This window comes from Ammospiza caudacuta, chromosome 5 (assembly GCF_027887145.1).
Source record: "Ammospiza caudacuta isolate bAmmCau1 chromosome 5, bAmmCau1.pri, whole genome shotgun sequence".
Taxonomy (NCBI): Eukaryota; Metazoa; Chordata; class Aves; order Passeriformes; family Passerellidae; genus Ammospiza; species Ammospiza caudacuta.
The window spans coordinates 38783644-38802986 of record NC_080597.1 but is presented as its reverse complement, the minus strand read 5'-3'; the positions used below and the strand labels follow the sequence as shown (position 1 = coordinate 38802986).

Here is a 19343-nt window from a genome sequence, read left to right as displayed (position 1 = left end):
TACATGCCAGTGCACCTTGCTATTCTCTATGTAGCATATATCAGCAGCATATAATACTCATAATTGTAGCATAATGCAAAAAATTCCAAGAAAAGTTAGTTACAAGCTATGGATCTAACTCAATACCCTATCAAAGAGCAAGGACCTGCCAATTTGCATTTGTTTTCCATTTAAACAAGCTCATTTTTTTCATATTGGTTTCAGTAGGCAGACAATACTCTAAATGGACATCCCATAAAATATTCACATTACTAAAATCTAAAGCCTGATTATTCATCATATGGATTGTTAGATTTAATGACAACTAACATTTTTATACCTTTTCATGAACCTTTTGCCCTGGCTCCATTCCTTCAATATGCTCTGACTCAGCAGACCCTTCCCCAGCTGCCATTTTCCTTTGAATGTGTGCATTTTGTTCACGCAAAGCTACAATCTGCAAAAGAAAGAAAATAAGTGGTAAATATACATAAGAAACCAGAAAAACACTGAGCAGGCAATTTTAAAAGTCTATCAACAATTCAATTCTATCTATGTTGGCCACTCGTAGTATTTGCAAAATTCATTCATTATATGCAGAGAGGCTTAAAACCCAAACATACTAATGATATCTTAAGGCCATTAAGGATACAAAGGACAAATGACATGACAGTCAACACTGTCTTATCTTCTATCCTGCTTTTGTGGTAGGACACTTTTTTTTAGCTTGAAAGATGAAACAGCAGTTAGCCAATGATGTTTTTTAACACTGTGAGAACAAGACTTACTCTTTTATATAGAATTCAATGAATGCCAAACTTGTGCTACGGGAAAACAGTACCAAGGGCTATGAATCAAACCCAGGTGGTGTAAAATAAAGTGCTAGTTTTCTATCAGTCTCCCATCTGTTCGTAACAGCAACATACATTTTACGTGGTTTTTGTCAAGAAAAGCATGCACGTTAACACCCTCTACTACTCATTGACTCTTTTAGCACATATAAAAGTAGGTTTTATTGTAATTTAAAATATTGGTTATTTATTGGTAATGCTACTAAAATTCCCATGCAGCTACTGGAAAATGTTTTCTCTCTGGCTTTGTAGCTTACTCTCAGGCAATAATCAGCATAGAAAGATTTAGGTCCTAATTTTTTTTTTTTTACATTGTATACTACAACAAGCTGGAAGATCTGACTAATATGAACAATAAATTATGTTAAATTGCACAGTTAGGTATCTCTGTATTGTTCTGCTTTTATGAGCACATACAGTAAATGTTTTACCTGATGAATAACATTATGTATTAAACACAATAGAACACTGGTAGGATGCCATTTTTGGAAAGCTGGTGTAAGTTTAAAGACTTCTGCCACTATATTTTGTCTGCATAGGTCCTGAGTCAGAAACACCCTAAAAGACTGTCCTGTCCTAGAATACAAAGGCATGGGGTAAGAGGGAGAATTCTAGGTAGTACTACCTGGTAACCACATGCAGCAGCCAAGATTTTGTGCAACATTTAATTAAGTTAAATTTAGTTCTAATTGACATCAAGATAAACTTACTTTGATGTGAATAATTTAATTTAAATTTGAAACTTTTTTTTTCAAATCTGTTTGTTATATTTAAGTGCTTATTTAAAGACTATTTTAATCACTCTGACCAAAATTTGAGATGTAAGAGCACCACTTTAAACACGTCTTCCTTAATATAAATGTTGAAAATTGCTGTAATATGAGATTCTGATGAGTAGGCTGATTCACTGCTCACTAAAAATTCCAAGGTACAGCCCCTGTAGAAGTCATATACTTGCCCTGATTTCACTGCCAAGACCAAGACTTGAAAGCAACATTTAATCCAAGCAATTATAGGAAACTACAAAAGTGGGAATTAAAACTGTCTGAGACAATCTGTGTCTTTGGGGGTTGTACAAATACACTGAACTTTAAAACACTTTGCTTAAATAAGAGAATTACATCTGTCTCAAGTAACAGAAAAAGGACTGGTGTAATCTCATTAGCATAGTCTTGCTTTTTACACAATCAGTAATTCAGTATTTGTGGTTTGTCTTTTGAATAGCTTCACTCACTTATTTTCCTTTATGGTTCAAATAGTTCTCAAATCAAAACTACTGAAACTGTGGCTTCCACCAAACAAAATTAGCCATCAATTAGTGCTAAAAGATACTTCCAGGTAGACTAAGTGAGATACTTCAACAGACATATTATAAAATGTACACATAATGTTAAAAAATGTAAAATCATGGGATATATTAATTGACAGGCATCAATATAGCTGGCTTTTTCATATGATAATCTTTTGTTGATCCATTAAAAAGCAGCCATCACTATGCCCTCATCTTGAATTACCACCTGTATCTACACAAATCCTTAACAGCCCTTAAGCTGAATAAGAATACTCTTTAAACAGTAGTGCAAAACATTGCAATTTTATAATGTATTGGAAGAGTTTAATTTTTCTTAGCCTCCATGGGTCTTTAGGTACCACCACATTCAAAGTAAGTAAATAAATAAGAAAAAAATCAATTGTCCCTTTTAGATGACAAGCAAATAAATTAATACAATATTGTGTATCATTATTTGGAGGGATTTTCTTGATTTTTCAATGCTTGGGAACAAACACTTTGCCAAAAATCCATCATTGTTAAATATTACTGTTTCAATGATTTTATTACTGTAATGAATGCACAACAAATATTTACAGGAACAACAAAGAGTTTGAAGTCTGGCACATTGCAGAAGTTTCAGCTCTTGCATAGTCAGATAACAGATCTAAACTGTGAAGAAACACACAGCTAAATTGTTTTCATACTTGTTCTATTCTTGATTTGATAAATATATTAGGGCAAAATAAATGCTCCTAAGGAAGCATGGAAATTCTTCAGTGTCTTACAAACAAAGATAAAGTTTTGCTTTTCACTTTGTTGAAGAAAAAGTTTTAATTGCTATCATACTCCTTTTTATTACATTCTACTGATTTAACTTTCAATAATGTGCAAGTTTTTTGCAAATGTGCTCATTTAATCACTGAACCATTTGTGTAACCTTTTAAACAGGTTGCCAAAACATGAAAGACAGGTTGATGATCTGAGTGAAGAGAGAGATGACTAAATTTTTCCTAGATAGACTCCAAAATCTCTTAAATTCTAATGATCATTACAACAGCACACAGCAATAATAGCAGAGATCTAGGTAAGCAAATGAATTTTCAATGCAGATAAAATTTTGTAATATTATTTCTGAGAAATGCCTGTCTGTTCTGCTGATGTTTTTATGTTTATGACATCCAACTAAAAATATCTAGGACAAAACATGTCCATAGACAGCTTTCCAAGTACCTCCATACTATCTGAGCTCTAACGTTAAATTCCTACTGGTTTCCATGCTATGTTCTTGGTTTTAGAAAGTAAAAGGATTCTTTAGGCTGGCATCATAGCTGCTGAAAACAAATCAAAATACCCCCCTCCCACTCCTATGCCCCAAGACAGATTAATAGAAAATAAATGGGGATAAATATCATTAATCTATTTAGGATTGTTGCACCCAAAATGGAACACTGAAGTCCAAATTCCAAGGGAATAAAATAGGATCAAATACATCACATTTTTGTCCTTATCAGCTTCCGCTTGTGAATCTCAAATGATTATATTCTATTTCTACAATCACAAACATTATTTTCCTATTTACCCACTTGATCTGGACCACAGTAGCACCTTTCATTGTGACTCTAATCAAGAGCAGCATTTCAAGTTTTTCCCCAGTGGAGTCTAAAGAAAGTCTACATTTGGCTCTCTGCTTTCCTTGCCAAGCTTGTTCAGCAGAACTGAAAAGTTCTTTTTTTTTTTTTTTTAATTGAGAAAAATGAAGAAATCATTGTCAGTTTAAGAATAAAATGTAGAGTGTTACTTTTCTAGTTGGACCTTTCTAACTTTTGTAGCTTAAGTCCATGAAAACACCCCCTAATCTAAAAATATTCCTTCAGCTTATTCTCTTGTTACAGGCATATTAATCTTCAACATTCTTCTTGCTTTTGAATGTTGGTTTTATGACTCAAAAGGCACATCAAAACCATAAAGAATTTCTATTGATTTTGATTCTATCTTCCAGATGTCAAAGGTACTACAAATGGCACAGTTTCAGAAGCCCTACTCTGTCATAACAATTCTGAACATAAGCTTACACAAATTCTGCCTTTCTGTCTCAACTAATGAATAATTTCAATGATCCTAAAGCCCAGCTTTTTGATTCTTAAATTTTGGTAAAAACCTCCACTATAATATCCATGTAAATTCCATCTAAATTAGCAGAATTTGTGTCCACTATCTACAGACACCATTGAATCATGTTTTTTTTAAATGAAGTTAGGATTCATCAATTCAAACTCAAGACTTGAACTCATCTTCATTTCCATAAATGGCCAAATCTACATATCATGCCTGTACATTTAATAGCATGAATTCAGGTGTTAAGGGAATATTGATTTCAAATATTAAAATACAGCATAGAACAGAGGATGAATACATAAGCCATTACTGACCTGAAGAAGTCCCTCATCAGACACAAAATGAGGCAGGAAAAGCACTACTCTACATGTTTACTTTGGGTGTATTGCAAATTAATTAATTTAAAATTATTTGATAGGTGTGAGATCAGAATACATTTCTAAACATACAAAATCCTAAATGACCAGGTACCTCTGCTGCTAAAATTTGTTTGAATGGCCATTTTTTACCTCATTACAGTTTCAGTCTTCAGGCAATTACGTGTTCTAGGAATACTTAATGTACTTTTCTACACAGTGATAAGACTGTAGCAGGATGCCCTTAAACTGAAGGAGGGCAGGTTTAGCTTAGATCTTAAGCAGAAATTCTTTACTTCTTATAAGGTACTGGTGCCTCATCACTTTATGAACAGATTGCCCAGAGAGACTGTGGCTCTCCATCCCTGGAGGTGTTCAAGACCAGGCTGGATGAGGCTCTGAGTGACCTGGTGCAGTAGAAGGCATTCCTGCCTGTGGCAGGGGACTTGGAACTTTAAGGTCCCTTCCAACTCAAACCTTTCTATGATTCTGAGATTCTATAAAAGCAATGAAACTATTTTAAGCTTTTGAAAAGCTGTTTTTCCATAAACTTTTCCTACCTTAAACCACCGAGTTTGTTTATGTCATCTTCCAACATTGAAACAAATCTCAGTAGGGTTCAGTATTGTGGTCAAATGAAACTGCACAGGATTGAAGATTGGCTACATACACAGCATTTCAGAGAGACAGACCACAAGATGCTCCTCAGGGTATCATAAATAGCACATTCTGATTTCATGAACAAAACTCATAGATCCACACAAAGTCTTTGGAAACAGCAAACAAAAAGGAATCTCCATAAAGATTACTTTAGTTTTGCAATGCTTTAGTTTTTCCATTCAGAAATACAGATTCTGAGCTTTACAACCAGGTATGTTTAAAAGAGCAAATAAAGAATTTGGGATCTGTTTTCACAATATCTAGGAGTTAATATAACTATGGAACATAGTATACATACAGCATTGTAATCAACATTAGCTATACTTCAAGGGAACAAAATAAAAGAAAAAATTATTTTCAATCTGAAAAAAAAAATAAGTTTGGGAGGCAGGGAATGAAATCATCAGCCCTAACAATGCATTTTGGGCTCACTTTGGGGGAAAAAAAAAATATTTATTTTCTTTAAACTTATCACTTTGTCTTTTCTCCCCATTCGATGACATAAACCAAAAAGATTCAGTCAATTTTCAAGCTTTTTTTGGTGCTTTTTTAGCACAAATGTCACTTTTAAACTAAAGACTGACAACCTCTCAGCTAGGTTTATTTTGTATTTGCCTGGAATTTCAGTGTACTTTATTACTATTTAGGGGTGAGATTTCTAGAAACTATACACAATTGAGTCCTTTAATACCTGTCCTAAAATATCAAGAAAAATATTTATTTATTAAAATAAAAAAAACTTTGTGAATTATGAGTAATACACATCTTCAACATATTTACATAATTTTCCCTTTTTGAGATTTATGATCTTCTATTAATATTGCTGTTTAGCTTTCATTGTTATGGAGAAATAATAATTATGGTGAAATCATCTCATGAGGGAGCCTTGAAGATCAGACAATAGTAGAAAATCAGACAGTAATGAAAATAAATCTTGTATGTTTGTGGGTAGGTAGCACACTGAACTCCAGCCTCCAGTTACACATCTTTTACAGCTTAAGTCTTTATCTCCTATGCTCCAAATCCTGTCAAAGACAGCTAAAACCTCTTGCTTCTGCAGCTTCTGGCATATGTTGGTTATTTTATCCTTACAATCTTGACATTGGCACTGCTCTCTGCAATCCTGCTTGTATGGTGGAGAGCACGTTCAGACCCTGCTTTCACGTTGCTGAAGCACACATAATGAATGACAACATGCAAAAATGACTGCAAATGCTCTGAGTCTGCTGCAGATTGCTGATTTTTAATGGAAAACATGGAAATGCTAATCCCATGGTCCTTTACTGCTGATGGCCTGTGCTTGTGGTGACTATTGACAAGGTCCTGCCTATCAGTGTTTTATCAACACGCCCCTGCAGGTCCCTGGCAAAGATATGATTAACAGTAAAGAATCATTTTGTCTCGCAGTCCTATATTGCAAGTCAAATTCTTGCAATGAAAGTGGTGTTGGTGGCAGGGGTGCTGCACTGGTGATGGCCCTGGGGCACTGCACAGCTGTGGCACTCAGCTGGCTGCAGCAGGGCATTGTACAGCTGTGGCACTCGGCTGGCTGCAGCAGGGCACTGCACAGCTGTGGCACTCAGCTGGCTGCAGCAGGGCATTGTACAGCTGTGGAACTCAGCTGGCTGCAGCAGGGGCATTGTACAGCTGTGGCACTCAGCTGGCTGCAGCAGGGTACTGCACAGCTGTGGCACTCAGCTGGCTGCAGCAGGGCACTCATTGCACAGCTGTGGCACTCAGCTGGCTGCAGCAGGGGCACTGTACAGCTGTGGCACTCAGCTGGCTGCAGCAGGGGCACTGCACAGCTGTGGCACTCAGCTGGCTGCAGCAGGGCACTGTACAGCTGTGGAACTCAGCTGCAGCAGGGCACTGTACAGCTGTGGCACTCAGCTGGCTGCAGCAGGGGCATTGTACAGCTGTGGAACTCAGCTGGCTGCAGCAGGGCACTCATTGCACAGCTGTGGCACTCAGCTGGCTGCAGCAGGGGCACTGCACAGCTGTGGCACTCAGCTGGCTGCAGCAGGGCACTGCACAGCTGTGGCACTCAGTTGGCTGCAGCAGGGCACTGACCGACTGCAGCACCTCCTGCACCATCTGAGCTCTGACTGCATCTGAAATGTCTGGGTCAGCAGGCATTTTTGTGCTTTGAAAGTAGTAATACACTAACATTTGAGGCTGGTAATAAGGCAGTAGGGTTTGTTAGCCTCCTTTGCTTCATTAAGAATTCTGGACCAAATTGTTCCTGTGTAAATACCTGTCTGGTGCTATTACACCTACTCCAGAGCAGGCACCATTTATTTCTGTGGCAGCACTTGGAAAACAGAACAGGAGCAATTTAAAGCAATGGTGCAGGTGCTATTGTGAGGAAGAGTACCTGTCTGATTTTTCACAGATTACCAAGTGCATTTAAGTATGTTTTCTGTAGAAACCCTTATCGAAGTAAACAAAATTGTACTACTTTTAATTTGTCACAAAATTTGTACGAAATACAACACAGAGAAAGAAATGTTTTTTACAGAGACTAGCACAATAGGAAAACAGTAACAAATATCAATTACATGGTTGAATTATATTGTGTATTTCACACCTGCTGACTAATTTCTCTTGCTTTTCTTTTTCTTCTTACCAAACTCAAGAAAATACTAGCAAAACCCTTATTCTTTCATTATTACTCTAACAAAGACTAGTATTCAAAATCTCCAGAGTTCATTGGTAGGGTCTAATTTCCAGCTTGTCAGAGCTAAGGATGGATTTGGGAGAGAGGTTATAATGTTTATTCTTTTCAAAAATATACAAGTTATTGAAACATGTATATGTAATATGCATGTATATATTTAATATTTATATAAATATGTACACGGATATTTGTACCTCTAAGACTTTATGTAGTTGCCCTTAGTACATATAGTATTTAATTTAAAATAAAATTAATTTAAAATAACATTAACATTAATTTGAAATAAAATAAAACCCCTGTTTAATGTATATAATTCAGTCTGAAAAACACTGCTCAGTTTAAAAAAGAGTGTGTTTAGCTATTTGCACTGCAATCTGTTCTCCTCTTTTGGTTACACCAATATATGTCCCTATGAGTAGAACCAGTCTTCCCCAAATTAAATTTTTGTATTCTTTGTCTGCATGTTGTCACCTAGAGATTTGAGATTGTTTAGGTTTATTTTGACTGGACATGTCTGTTATGAAAACTACTATTCTGCATGTATATCCAGTTTTATCACATTTTCCTATACAGTGTATCTGTATTAAAATCACAATCTCTGCTACTGATTGTAGAAAACATGAAAATATACAACAGATAAATAGGATATGAGAAATATCGAGAAAGGAAATGAACCTTATCCTAGAACTACAATTTAACAATATCAAAGCCATGATCTGCCTGTACAAACTGAAGAAATCCCAACTTAAGTTTCATTCCCATTCTGTTGAAATTGAATCTCAGTAGAGTAACAGTCTGTATTTCAAGTGTTAAAACCAAATGTACCCATTTAATTTTAGTCAACATCTCAATACATTTCAATAACATTCCTACTGTTAGTAATTTTTTCCCCAGGTTCTTCCAGAGAAGTTCAAGGATATGGGCTCCTCTGATACAAATTTCATCTATTTTGTAATTACAAAGGAAATTCCTAGTATCTGGAATTTCTAAAACAATGTTTTTATCCTAGAATTATTGCAGAATGTAATCTGACAGCCTTTTCTAATGCAGAGGAATGATACATATGTTTTCCTGTTTTTTACTTCTTTTTGTACGTAACCACATATTCTACATGTTTAAAGGGGTGCAAATTTTTAATCGTAAATCACACTCTCCAGGTGCCAAGCTGAGCAATCAGGTTCATTTTCTATGGATTGAACCAAGTCAAATCCTCTACAGCTCCTCTTATAATAATTTCACCTCTACACTGACGGTCCGCATTAGTATTAATGAAGATTATTTATTATTTACTAATGTTGACATTTCCTAATCAAACCAAATTTTTTACATTTTTGAATTCCAAGTAAAATTATTTCTATATTTATTTCTTTTACAGGCATATGTTGGCTCCTTGTTTGAAAGTCTTTCTAGTTAATCAAGTTATGGCTCTGCAGAGTACCCTTAGAGCTGCAGGCACACTGTAGGGTTGAGACGATCCAATAGGAAAACACAAATGATAAATTTTCTGGTTCATATGTTAATGGGAATATTGATTAATAAATATAACCTAGTGAAGCCTAAAGTTGATTTTATTTATTGAGTCATGTCATCAATTTGAATATTTTATACAAATTCAGCATGTGAGGCCTATCCATACATTAAAAATTATTACGGAGAATAATAAGCATAAAAGATACTATGATCTTGTTATAATATTTAAAACCTGGTTTGAGAGTTAGTAGATGATCTTAACAAATCATCTAATATTTAACAAATTTACAGAAAATTGAATAATCATTCCAAAGAAGCACACTGAGCAAGTGTTAAAAACACTACATTATTCCAGCAGATTAAAAACAAAGGAAAATGGGTATGTGTTTTGAATTTTCATCAAGATGGATCTGCAAAAAGATAATAACAGTAAAGAATCATTTTGTCTTGCAGTCCTATATTGCAAGTCTAATTCTTGCAATGAAACTATCTTCGTCTGCTTGAACGTCTCGTTTGACAAATGTCATATGACAAATGTCAAATGACCCCAAAGCTGACACAGACAGAAAGATAACCAGCTATGTTCTGAAACTTGAATTCATACCTCCAGTGCAGGATAAAATAGCATTCATTTAAAAGTTTATGATTCCCAAAATAACAGATCAAAGAGAAATGACATGTTCTTTCTGATGTCTCCTGAAAGGCACTCTGTGAATACTGTGAGCAAATTAAACATTAGACATTAAAATTTTCATGGATATACTTTGAACCTGTAATAGTGACCCCTACAAAGCATGCCAGCTGAGCACCCCTTTACCCAAGCACTATGTTCTTTGCTTTAGGAATTTGATAGGTTGAAAATAAGGCATTTGCTAACTAGACCTTATGAAATCAGCTCTGGTGAGAGTTGCATTCCATTGATTTGTTAAGCTCCCTAAACAGATTGCCAAACAGATGACATTAAATCCAGACTGAAATTATCCTGGTGTCTAATCTCACGTTGACTATGAACAATCCTAAACTAACTATATACAAGTAACCTTCCAATTTCTTTAATCTCCTGGAGTTTTCAGGTGTGTTGGCAAATGATTGTGAAATATGCTCAACCACACATGTGGCTTGTGTGATCCCTGTGTTCTCTCAGCTTGTATTTCTTTGGCTGCCATGCTATTCCCTCTTTCTACCTTTGTTCTGCTTTGAGTGAGGAATGTGTGATAAATTAGAAATCCACAAAATCTGTACTGCAAACTCAGAGCTTTTCTATTTTGTAGTTCCCTAAAACAAAGCAGAGGAGATCTATTTATCAATCTCTGAGGCATCTTCTTTAGCTTCACAGATCTTTGTCATATATTGATATATTTGTTTGCTGTTGTGCAAAAATGTCAAGTGTGCTCTGTGATCCCTCTTTACTGATTAATATGAAACACTGCACTGATCCCTAAAATAACGCAAATAACTCAACCTCATGAGATCCAGAAAACTGTCCATACCTGCAGATTTATTGCAGAGTGGTTGTGTTATTTGATGATGAATACTGTGTCCTGTGGTTATTTAGCTGCAGGACCTCATGGAGAGCACAGTCACCTCCTTCCTGCCTGCAGCCCCAGCCTCTCCTCCTTTAGGAAACCAGGCATGGATCTGGGCTGAGGGGACAGGTACCCAGCATTTAACTCCCAAGCATGGGGTACAGCACAGGGAGTGGGACAGGATTCAATGCACCAGGATTTGTGCAGGGCCTCAGAACAATGATTGTGTGACAGAACGTGCGCCTGAACAGATGCCACCACAGCCATAACCCGTCAAAAATCAAGTTATGCAATTTAGCCAAGTCCATCTATCAATACTTATGAACCTATTAACTCCTGTATTGCACCCTACTTCTTCTGCTGTAGAAACAACTAACCAGCTTATCCCAGCCAAACTAAACTCTATGCTTTGAGGAGCAAGAATATTCAGAGCATCAGATGAGCCTGAATCCTCTGAGATGCTTTACTGAGCTCCTATGGTAGTAAAAAGAGTAATTGTTGCTTGCCACACCTATGGCACAGGTCACTGTGTACCTGAGCTTTACAGTAATGCTGTCCAGTCAACAGCTGGATGAGCCATGGACACCATGGGACAAATTTATGCTGTTAAGTGCTATGGAACAGGAACAACGTTTCAGTATTTTTTTTCCCCACAAAATGGCATCCTGTTCCTTTACTGGAGCTCTGTTGGGAGTATTGTAATGCAGTAATAATCACAGTAAAAACATGCAATACAAGCACTTCAGTATGGAAGACTGACTATATTGCTACTAAATAAACAACTGTATATTTATATTTCTGCAGCAATCTAACTTGCAATTAAGATTCGGCCATAGTTTTTAATGCATAGAAAAATACAATCTCCTCAGAGGCAAAAGTTTGAAGACTTAAGCTACAAGTATTAAAAAAATGAGAATATAAAATTTAAACAGAAGAATACTATGAGTATTTGTAATAGAATTTGTAGTTAGATTTCTTATTTTTTTATTCCAGTAGTAGTACCTAATTTGTTTTCACAATGAGCAATCTATAAAACAAATGCTTTTAAAACATAGACAGACAAAAGAATATACTGGAATAGGTTTATGCTCATTTTGATAAAGATGCTAATTTTATGCAAAATTTGTGCTTCAAGGTCTAAAGGAAATGGGGAATTTTTAATCTCCAGTCATCATTTATTCAGTAAAACAAGGCATTAAATCACCCAAGTTTCTAATCATGGGGGATCAAGGTTTCATTAAATCAAATATTTCTGTCAGACATAAAAATGAAGTAGATTTGAAGAGATTTGCTAAAAAATATTTCAAACATTGATCTCACTGATCTTTTAATGTATATTTAAACAATTGCTGCACAGCTGCACAGCAGGTTTTGGGAGAAGAGTAAAGAATGAAGAAGTAGCAATTCACAGCCTGACATTGCTTTTTTACCTTTTGCCATGCTCCCTTAAGCATTATTTTACTAAACTTAAATTTCTCTTTTCCTTTAATGCAAATAACAGCTTACAATAGTTAAAGAGCAAAGTCTGTACGCTCTTGTTGCTACACAGGGATGTGTCATAGCAAAACACTGAGAGGCTGCAAACAGTCTCAGGGTATTTTTAAATAAGCAGAACAAAACTCTACCCTTCAATGATAAATCTGTGACACTGGGATTTACTGTAGTCACAAATCTTTTATATAAAAAATCCCACAAAGAATTTTACAAGTAAATAAAATGAAGAAGAACTAGTTAGCCACGAGACAAAGTTCTGAGAAAAAAAATCAAAATTGCAGTGGAGATCTTTAGTAGCCAGAATTTTTCATTTCAGTGCAAGGCTCTGAATCCTTCCTTAGCAGCAGTAAAACTGAAGCAGCTGAATACATTCATACTTGGGATCTTAGAATATTTAGAAAATAGAACCAGAAAAAACAAGTGTCTTTATGACACAAGATTCTAAAGAATATAAAAATATACAGAAAGAAATATATACGAGCTAGCAAACATTCATTATCAAATATTTTGTTAAAACTATTAATCACACTGTCTTTGTGAAGAAATAAAAACCTTCAGTCTTCAGCTACATATTTCCTTAAGTGCTCCATGAACATGTGAGCACAAACCACATATCCCTTCTTACTAACTGGTATCTTCTAAAGAACACACAGGAGACATTCAACTTAGACAAAATGACAGTGCAAAGTGAGAACATGACACTGGTATTTTAGGATTTGTTTACAGGTGGCCACATGCTAAATGGAGAGGAAAGAGAACACAGCATTTCAGGATGGCTTTTGAAAACACCCTAAGACATTTGGGCAGCAACACATTTCTGCTCTGCAAAACCATTTCAGTGAAGAAGACCAAATTAGGAGAACGTATTTAATATATAATTTCTGCATTGCACACACTACACTGTGGTAAACTCATAAATAGGCTTAATTCACTAAGATTTTTGTATAAAAATACTAATATCTGCAAAATCATCATCCGCTGTCACGGTAGAAACTGTATGTTCTTTTAGTAGCCAAAATCTGAAGACTTTGTGGTAGAAGTTTATGGAAGTTGTACTAAGAAACCACTCTTGCAAATGCAGTAGTGAGCTTCACCTCAAATATGTCAATAAAAATTATTGTTCTTCAGTTGCTATCTGGAAAATGTATTATATTTTAGACCTATTCTGCTCTATATTTTAGTGAAACACGAAATTGGTGAAAAAAGGTTTAGGCAATGCAAAATCAATCCTGCTGCTCTCAATATTCACAAAGGATTTTGGTGGTTTTTTTTCCTCTGAGAACTCAGATTAGAATTAATTGAGGACATAAAAACGAAATTGTTATGACAACTTAGCTGACTATTTCTTGTGCTTAGGTCTTTTCCACTTTTTAAAAAAATTAGACAATGAAGGCTGTAGTGCTGCTGTATTAATTTTCAATCTATTCAATTGCCATGCTACACATACTAATTGAAATGTGTAGAGAAATAAATTAATGCTGTAAAGCATTTAGAATAAGAAATAATCACCAAAAAAATAATCATTTTGCATCATTGCCACATTTAAAACTTATGGGCAACAATAACTTTTTTCAGAGGTAACATTTAATGAGATGGCTAAGGTTAAAGGCAGATTAAAAAGCAATTATACATAGCATTTAAAATTACATTTCAAATCAAGACTTTTAATTATGTGTAGCTTTGGAGAAAAGATATATTTTGCTACATTTACATAGACATTTGAAGTTCAGAGCACAAAGAATATCTCTTCAGAGTCAGACCTCTGCAAATCTATAGCTTATAAAGAAATAAAAAAATAACATGTCGAAGAGAGTTCAGAAAGCAGTTGCACCATTCTGATAAAGTATGGTGCTATGAAAGAAGGTACTAGAGAGAAAGGTTGTTTCAGGTTCTTTGTGAGGAAATGTATGCCTCAAGTCACTAGAAACAGATATAAGTCATCAGCCTGGCCTTCAGGAAAAAAAAAAGTTCCTGATTTCCACCCAATTTTATCCAAAGTTTTGACAGCAATAATTTCTAAATTGTGGATTGATTAAATTTTATATAAATCATATGTTCAAGAAATGCATATCTATTTTTCCTGGGAAACTATTCCTTTTACAACACTTTTACTCCAAAAATCACTTTGAAATGTAATTACACAGAAAGCCTAAGGCTGCCAAGAAACCCCTGTAAAAACTGCCTTAACCTAACTGGAAATAAAAAATCTAGAAATATGATTTCATAGAAATATGTTTTCATATGCAACCAAGGGTAAAAGGACAAGCCACATTTAGCTAAGACTTCACTTTGAAATGCATATACATATTAACTAGTACAGAATATCTCATTAGCAGTAGCAATACCATAGTCATGTCTGCAGCATCCCTCATGGTCAGAACCAAAACTGTTCTCAGCTGTAACAGTTTTACTGCATTTTTTACTGTGTTCTTGATTTGCCCTGAAGAGCAGAAGTTTGGCAATTAGCATGGTATTTGGAAGTTCTTTCATGAATAAGTGGATATTTTCTGCTGTCTCTGGTATGGAACATAAAGAATCAGAAATTTCAAACCATCCTCTCTTTTCAGTCATGTAAATAATTTATGAATGCTTTCATAAATGCTGAAAAATTAGCACTGGGGTACCCTAATGAATAAACTGACCCATTGTCAGGAAGAAACCCATTCCCTAAACAGGAGAATGTATCCAGTTACATGAAGCATTGAACTATGATCCAAAACACCTACAAGATCTCTGAGAGCTCCAGGAGTTAAATTTAGCCTCAAACCCAAGGAACTTTTTGTAGCAGCAATTGTAACAATAAGGCTTTAAAATGAAGCCTTAGTGTTTTAAAATATAATCTATGTGTCAGTTGACAGAGGCAGTATAATGTTATTTGGCATTTGGAAATATCATTGGCAATTGGAACAAATGCTGAGGAAAAACATATGGTAGTACAGTGATATATATACAGTAAAATCAGTAGTTCCTGCAATTTTATATTTTACAGCCCCAACGTTTTCTGGCTTCCTAAAGTTCCATTTATTCCTTTGAGGTAATGAACGTAAGTAAAGCTTTCTTTTTCATGCCATGGTTTCTACTAATGAGGAGAGATGGAAAAGCCAGCATACTAACTGGAAACAAAACAGGGGTTTGAAATGCCACCTATCATAAGATTCTTATTAGCACATAAAGATGTTGCAAGGGATGGATGATTGTTTAAAATTAACAGGAGAAAATTTATGGGCAAAGGAATCACAGACATTAAAAAAAATCCCAGTATTGTATTAATTATGTATAATGCTTGATTTTTACAAAAAAAGCCTTGGAAAAAAGCTTTAAAGGTTGTTTTGGGTTTTTTTAACTATTTGTTGAAGGCTCAGGGTAACAGGGAGATCTGTTAATGGAAATGGCAACAGTTGTCATTTAACACTGCACATTGCTGCAGAAATGGATTTAGAAGTGTCACTATGGGTCATCGTCTATAATCTAAGAAGTCTTGAGCTGTGGAAGCTGCTAGCACTTGGGTTCCTGGGAATATATGGCACTAATGGCTAACCTTGGTGTGTTGTTTGCATGTGTGTAGTTTAGCATACTTTTAAAAAAGATTCACATTTGTAATGATAATAGGAGTATCTCTAAAGCTGAAGAACAATAGTAGGTATCTTGTCAGTATTTTCAGCATTGAAGTTAATTCTCAATAAGATGATGAATGACAAAATTGTGAAGATAAATTCACTTCTCTTGCCAATGAGACTCATTCTTCTCAAATTAGTGTGTAAAAAGGAAGCTGGTTAGCAGATCATTGTTCAATTTTTCAAATATTCATACACTCACTGAAAAACTTCACATTTCTCTTGAAAAATATTCACAGAAGAACACTATTATACCACTGAACTTTGTTATTGGATGTCCCACTTGTATCTTGTCTAATATCTAACTGCAAATTATAACCCTCAGCAATATATCTATTTGGAGAGATCATAGGTTATATGGAAGAAGATGAGAACCAGCATCATTTTAAAAGCACCTAAGGGGTAAGAAAATGTAGCTATGCTTAACAGTAATTTTATTTAAAAACAGAAGGGAAATTTATCCAAAAAAATGTTAACAGTATCTTCTATTCAACTTCTCTACAACAGATAATGATCAGGACGTGTCCAGTTGTGAACTAGGAATGGCTTTGAGTGTAAGCAGAAATGGAAAAAAAAAAGCAGGATGAACATGGAATTTTATTACTGCAGTTTATCTTGCCCCTGTCTGCACAAAAACTTACTAACAGCAATTCAGTTTGCTGCTACGTACAATGGCCCCCTCCACAATCACTAACCAGCTGCAGCAAAGTAAAATATATAGTCAAATAACCTCTTCCCCTAGGAAAACATATATTCAAAGAATTTTTAATCCACTCCTTAATAAAATATAAGCTTTAATAAAATATAAGCTCATAAGATGAAAACGCTTCTCTCTTCCCCTTGTGTAACTACATGTAAACATTAGCTACACAAGCTGAGTTCCCCTACAGATCCAATGCCCACCCCAGCTTCTCTGGGGTTTAGAGTTCAAGGTGTGTTACAATTGCCTATCCAATATTAAGTGCTTTGCAAGACTGTTAGCAACTAGAGCTGAAATCAGCTTTGCCAGTTACAGACGACTTCACTCCCTTTGTTATGTACGCAATATGCCACAAAGGCTGTTAAAAGAGAGCTTAGTTACCACCCAATGACGGAGAACTGCAGTTGTTCTCTCCCAGTTTTGGGGCTATGTTAATTTAAGAACGTTTTCAATAAGTACTCAGGACTGTCTGCAGTTTCTCACCGTTACTGCATCAGAGCCACAACCACAAGCTTTCAAGAAGAGGAAATATATTAACATATACATTTCTGCTACTTTTTATCTGCTAGTTGTCATACACCTAAACATAATTTGTTAAGTCAGGGAACCAATTTACTGTCATCATTTTATGTTTAGATATAGTCCTGAATATAGTATACACTCAGAATAAGTATGAGAAAATGGGCATGAAAGAAAATACTAATTCTCCTGGGAAAACAGACACCAAGACAGGACTACAGAAATAACTGAAAACCATGTATTCAATTCCCCTAGAAACTTAGCCCACTTATTTTCATATATAATACAATAAATTTTTAAAGTGTTTTATTGCCTGTGTATTCACTGTGGAATTTAGCATAAAACTAGACTTAAATACTGCAGTGCTCCAATTAATTTTGTCTAACTCAAATAACTAATTGTGAGAAAATTATCTGAACTCTTGTTTAAATACATAACTGTTTGAAAATAATCCACTTGTTCTCTTCCACATCTCTTCCCATCTCACTCCTTTTTCATTATTTTTTAATTGAATGTCAGCTTTAACAGTCCCTCATAGGAAACTGGAATAATAATAACAATTATATAACAATCTGAATAACAATATTCAGATTGTGTTAGTGGCCATGTTATGCTTGACTGATTCAGTGTCCTTCTAAATGCCTTCAGTGGCATGAAGACACATTGTTCAACATTTCTAAGGATTTGGGGCAGGAAAAGCCATAGAAGTCCTATTTCAATGTAATTTCATTGTGCATGCTTTTATTCCTTACTGTTAAAAAGTTTCATTAAATTTTAAAAATTCCAAATAGCCAGGCAATTCTCTAAAGACCAGGTACTATGCCCAGTGAAGTGAACTTGGATTTAATTGGATGATGAGCAGGAGGGATTGGAGGAGTGAGATGCATCTCAGTTGGCTTGACTGACCAAAGGGACTGCTTGATATTTAATAAATGCTAGTGAAAGTAACAGAATACACAACATAGTAACTATATTATTTGAACACAACTTTTCTGGATCCTTCTGAAACAAGAATCTTAATTTTTAACAGATAAAGTGCAGTTACTTTAGAGAGCAAAGGGATTAATCAAAATATCATATTAATAGGTTTATAGTTTATCATACTTTATAAAAAAGAAGTACTAATATCTTAATTGAAGATCCTGCTTTTAAGAAGTAACTTTAAGAAACTACCTTATCCAGTTTAAATTAGTTAAAAAATCCTTTAGGAGTCTCTATCACACATTATTCTGAATTGTGAGTATTCCACTTTTCAAGAACTGTTAGGTAGCATTTGAGTTTGTCTGTGGCTTCTTTCAGTTTCTGTCTTAATCCTGAATAAAATGACACCATAAAATGGCCATAACCTAAAATAGTTTTAATTTCACTTGCTTATCTTGCTCATTTTTAACAGTGTTAAAAGGACATGTCAGGTGGGTTCAGAACATGAGGGGAATGGTAAAGTCACCAGAAGACTCAATTTTTTATATTATCTGGCCTCAAAATCATCTCTCTAGGGTGAAAACTTTCTCTATGTGTGTAGTACACAGCTGTTCAATACAAACAGGTTTTGCTGTTCACCCTTTCAAACAAAAGAGAACAGTCTTCAGCAGGAAAAAAATCTCTCTTGTCCAAGTTCACAATAGTTACATGGCACCAGAGTACACCATGATACACTGCAGTTAAAAGGGAAGAGACAAACCTACATTTCACAGTCATCCATAATCCTCCCTTAATACTTCAATGCTAACATTTCTATAATGAGTATATATACATCTGTGTGTGTTTTACTAGATTTTATAGTGAAATGGAAATTCAGGTTATTGAATTCTTTATAGTATCTGACATTTTTGTTGGTTCGCTCCTTTTTCAAGTCCAATAAGAAATTTGGGAATCTTCTTACTAGCGCTTGGATTTTGGCTTGCTCACAAGGGAAGAGGAGGAGGAAATAAATCAGTAAACATAAGGTTGTATTAATCTTACAACCACCTTAAACAAGCCTCACTGAGAAGATTACTCACAATGTAATTTTTCTTTAGCTTTGTTTCATTTTGGTTCTGTTTGTTTGTATTATTGTGGGCTTTTTCTAACAGTTTTGAAGAAAGTGACAGGGAACACATGGGACAGAGT

General features: G+C 35.0%; 1 protein-coding gene across 12 annotated transcripts in view; it reads right to left on the bottom strand.

The window, feature by feature from the left end:
• The window catches only part of PPFIA2 (PTPRF interacting protein alpha 2), a 288488-nt gene that overhangs the window by 74240 nt on the left and 194905 nt on the right, over window positions 1-19343 (bottom strand). For all 12 annotated transcript variants that reach the window (XM_058805647.1, XM_058805650.1, XM_058805658.1 and 9 more), the window contains one exon: window positions 320-436. In XM_058805647.1, the coding sequence (XP_058661630.1) occupies window positions 320-436 (117 nt within the window). The remainder of the gene's footprint in view (window positions 1-319; window positions 437-19343) is intronic.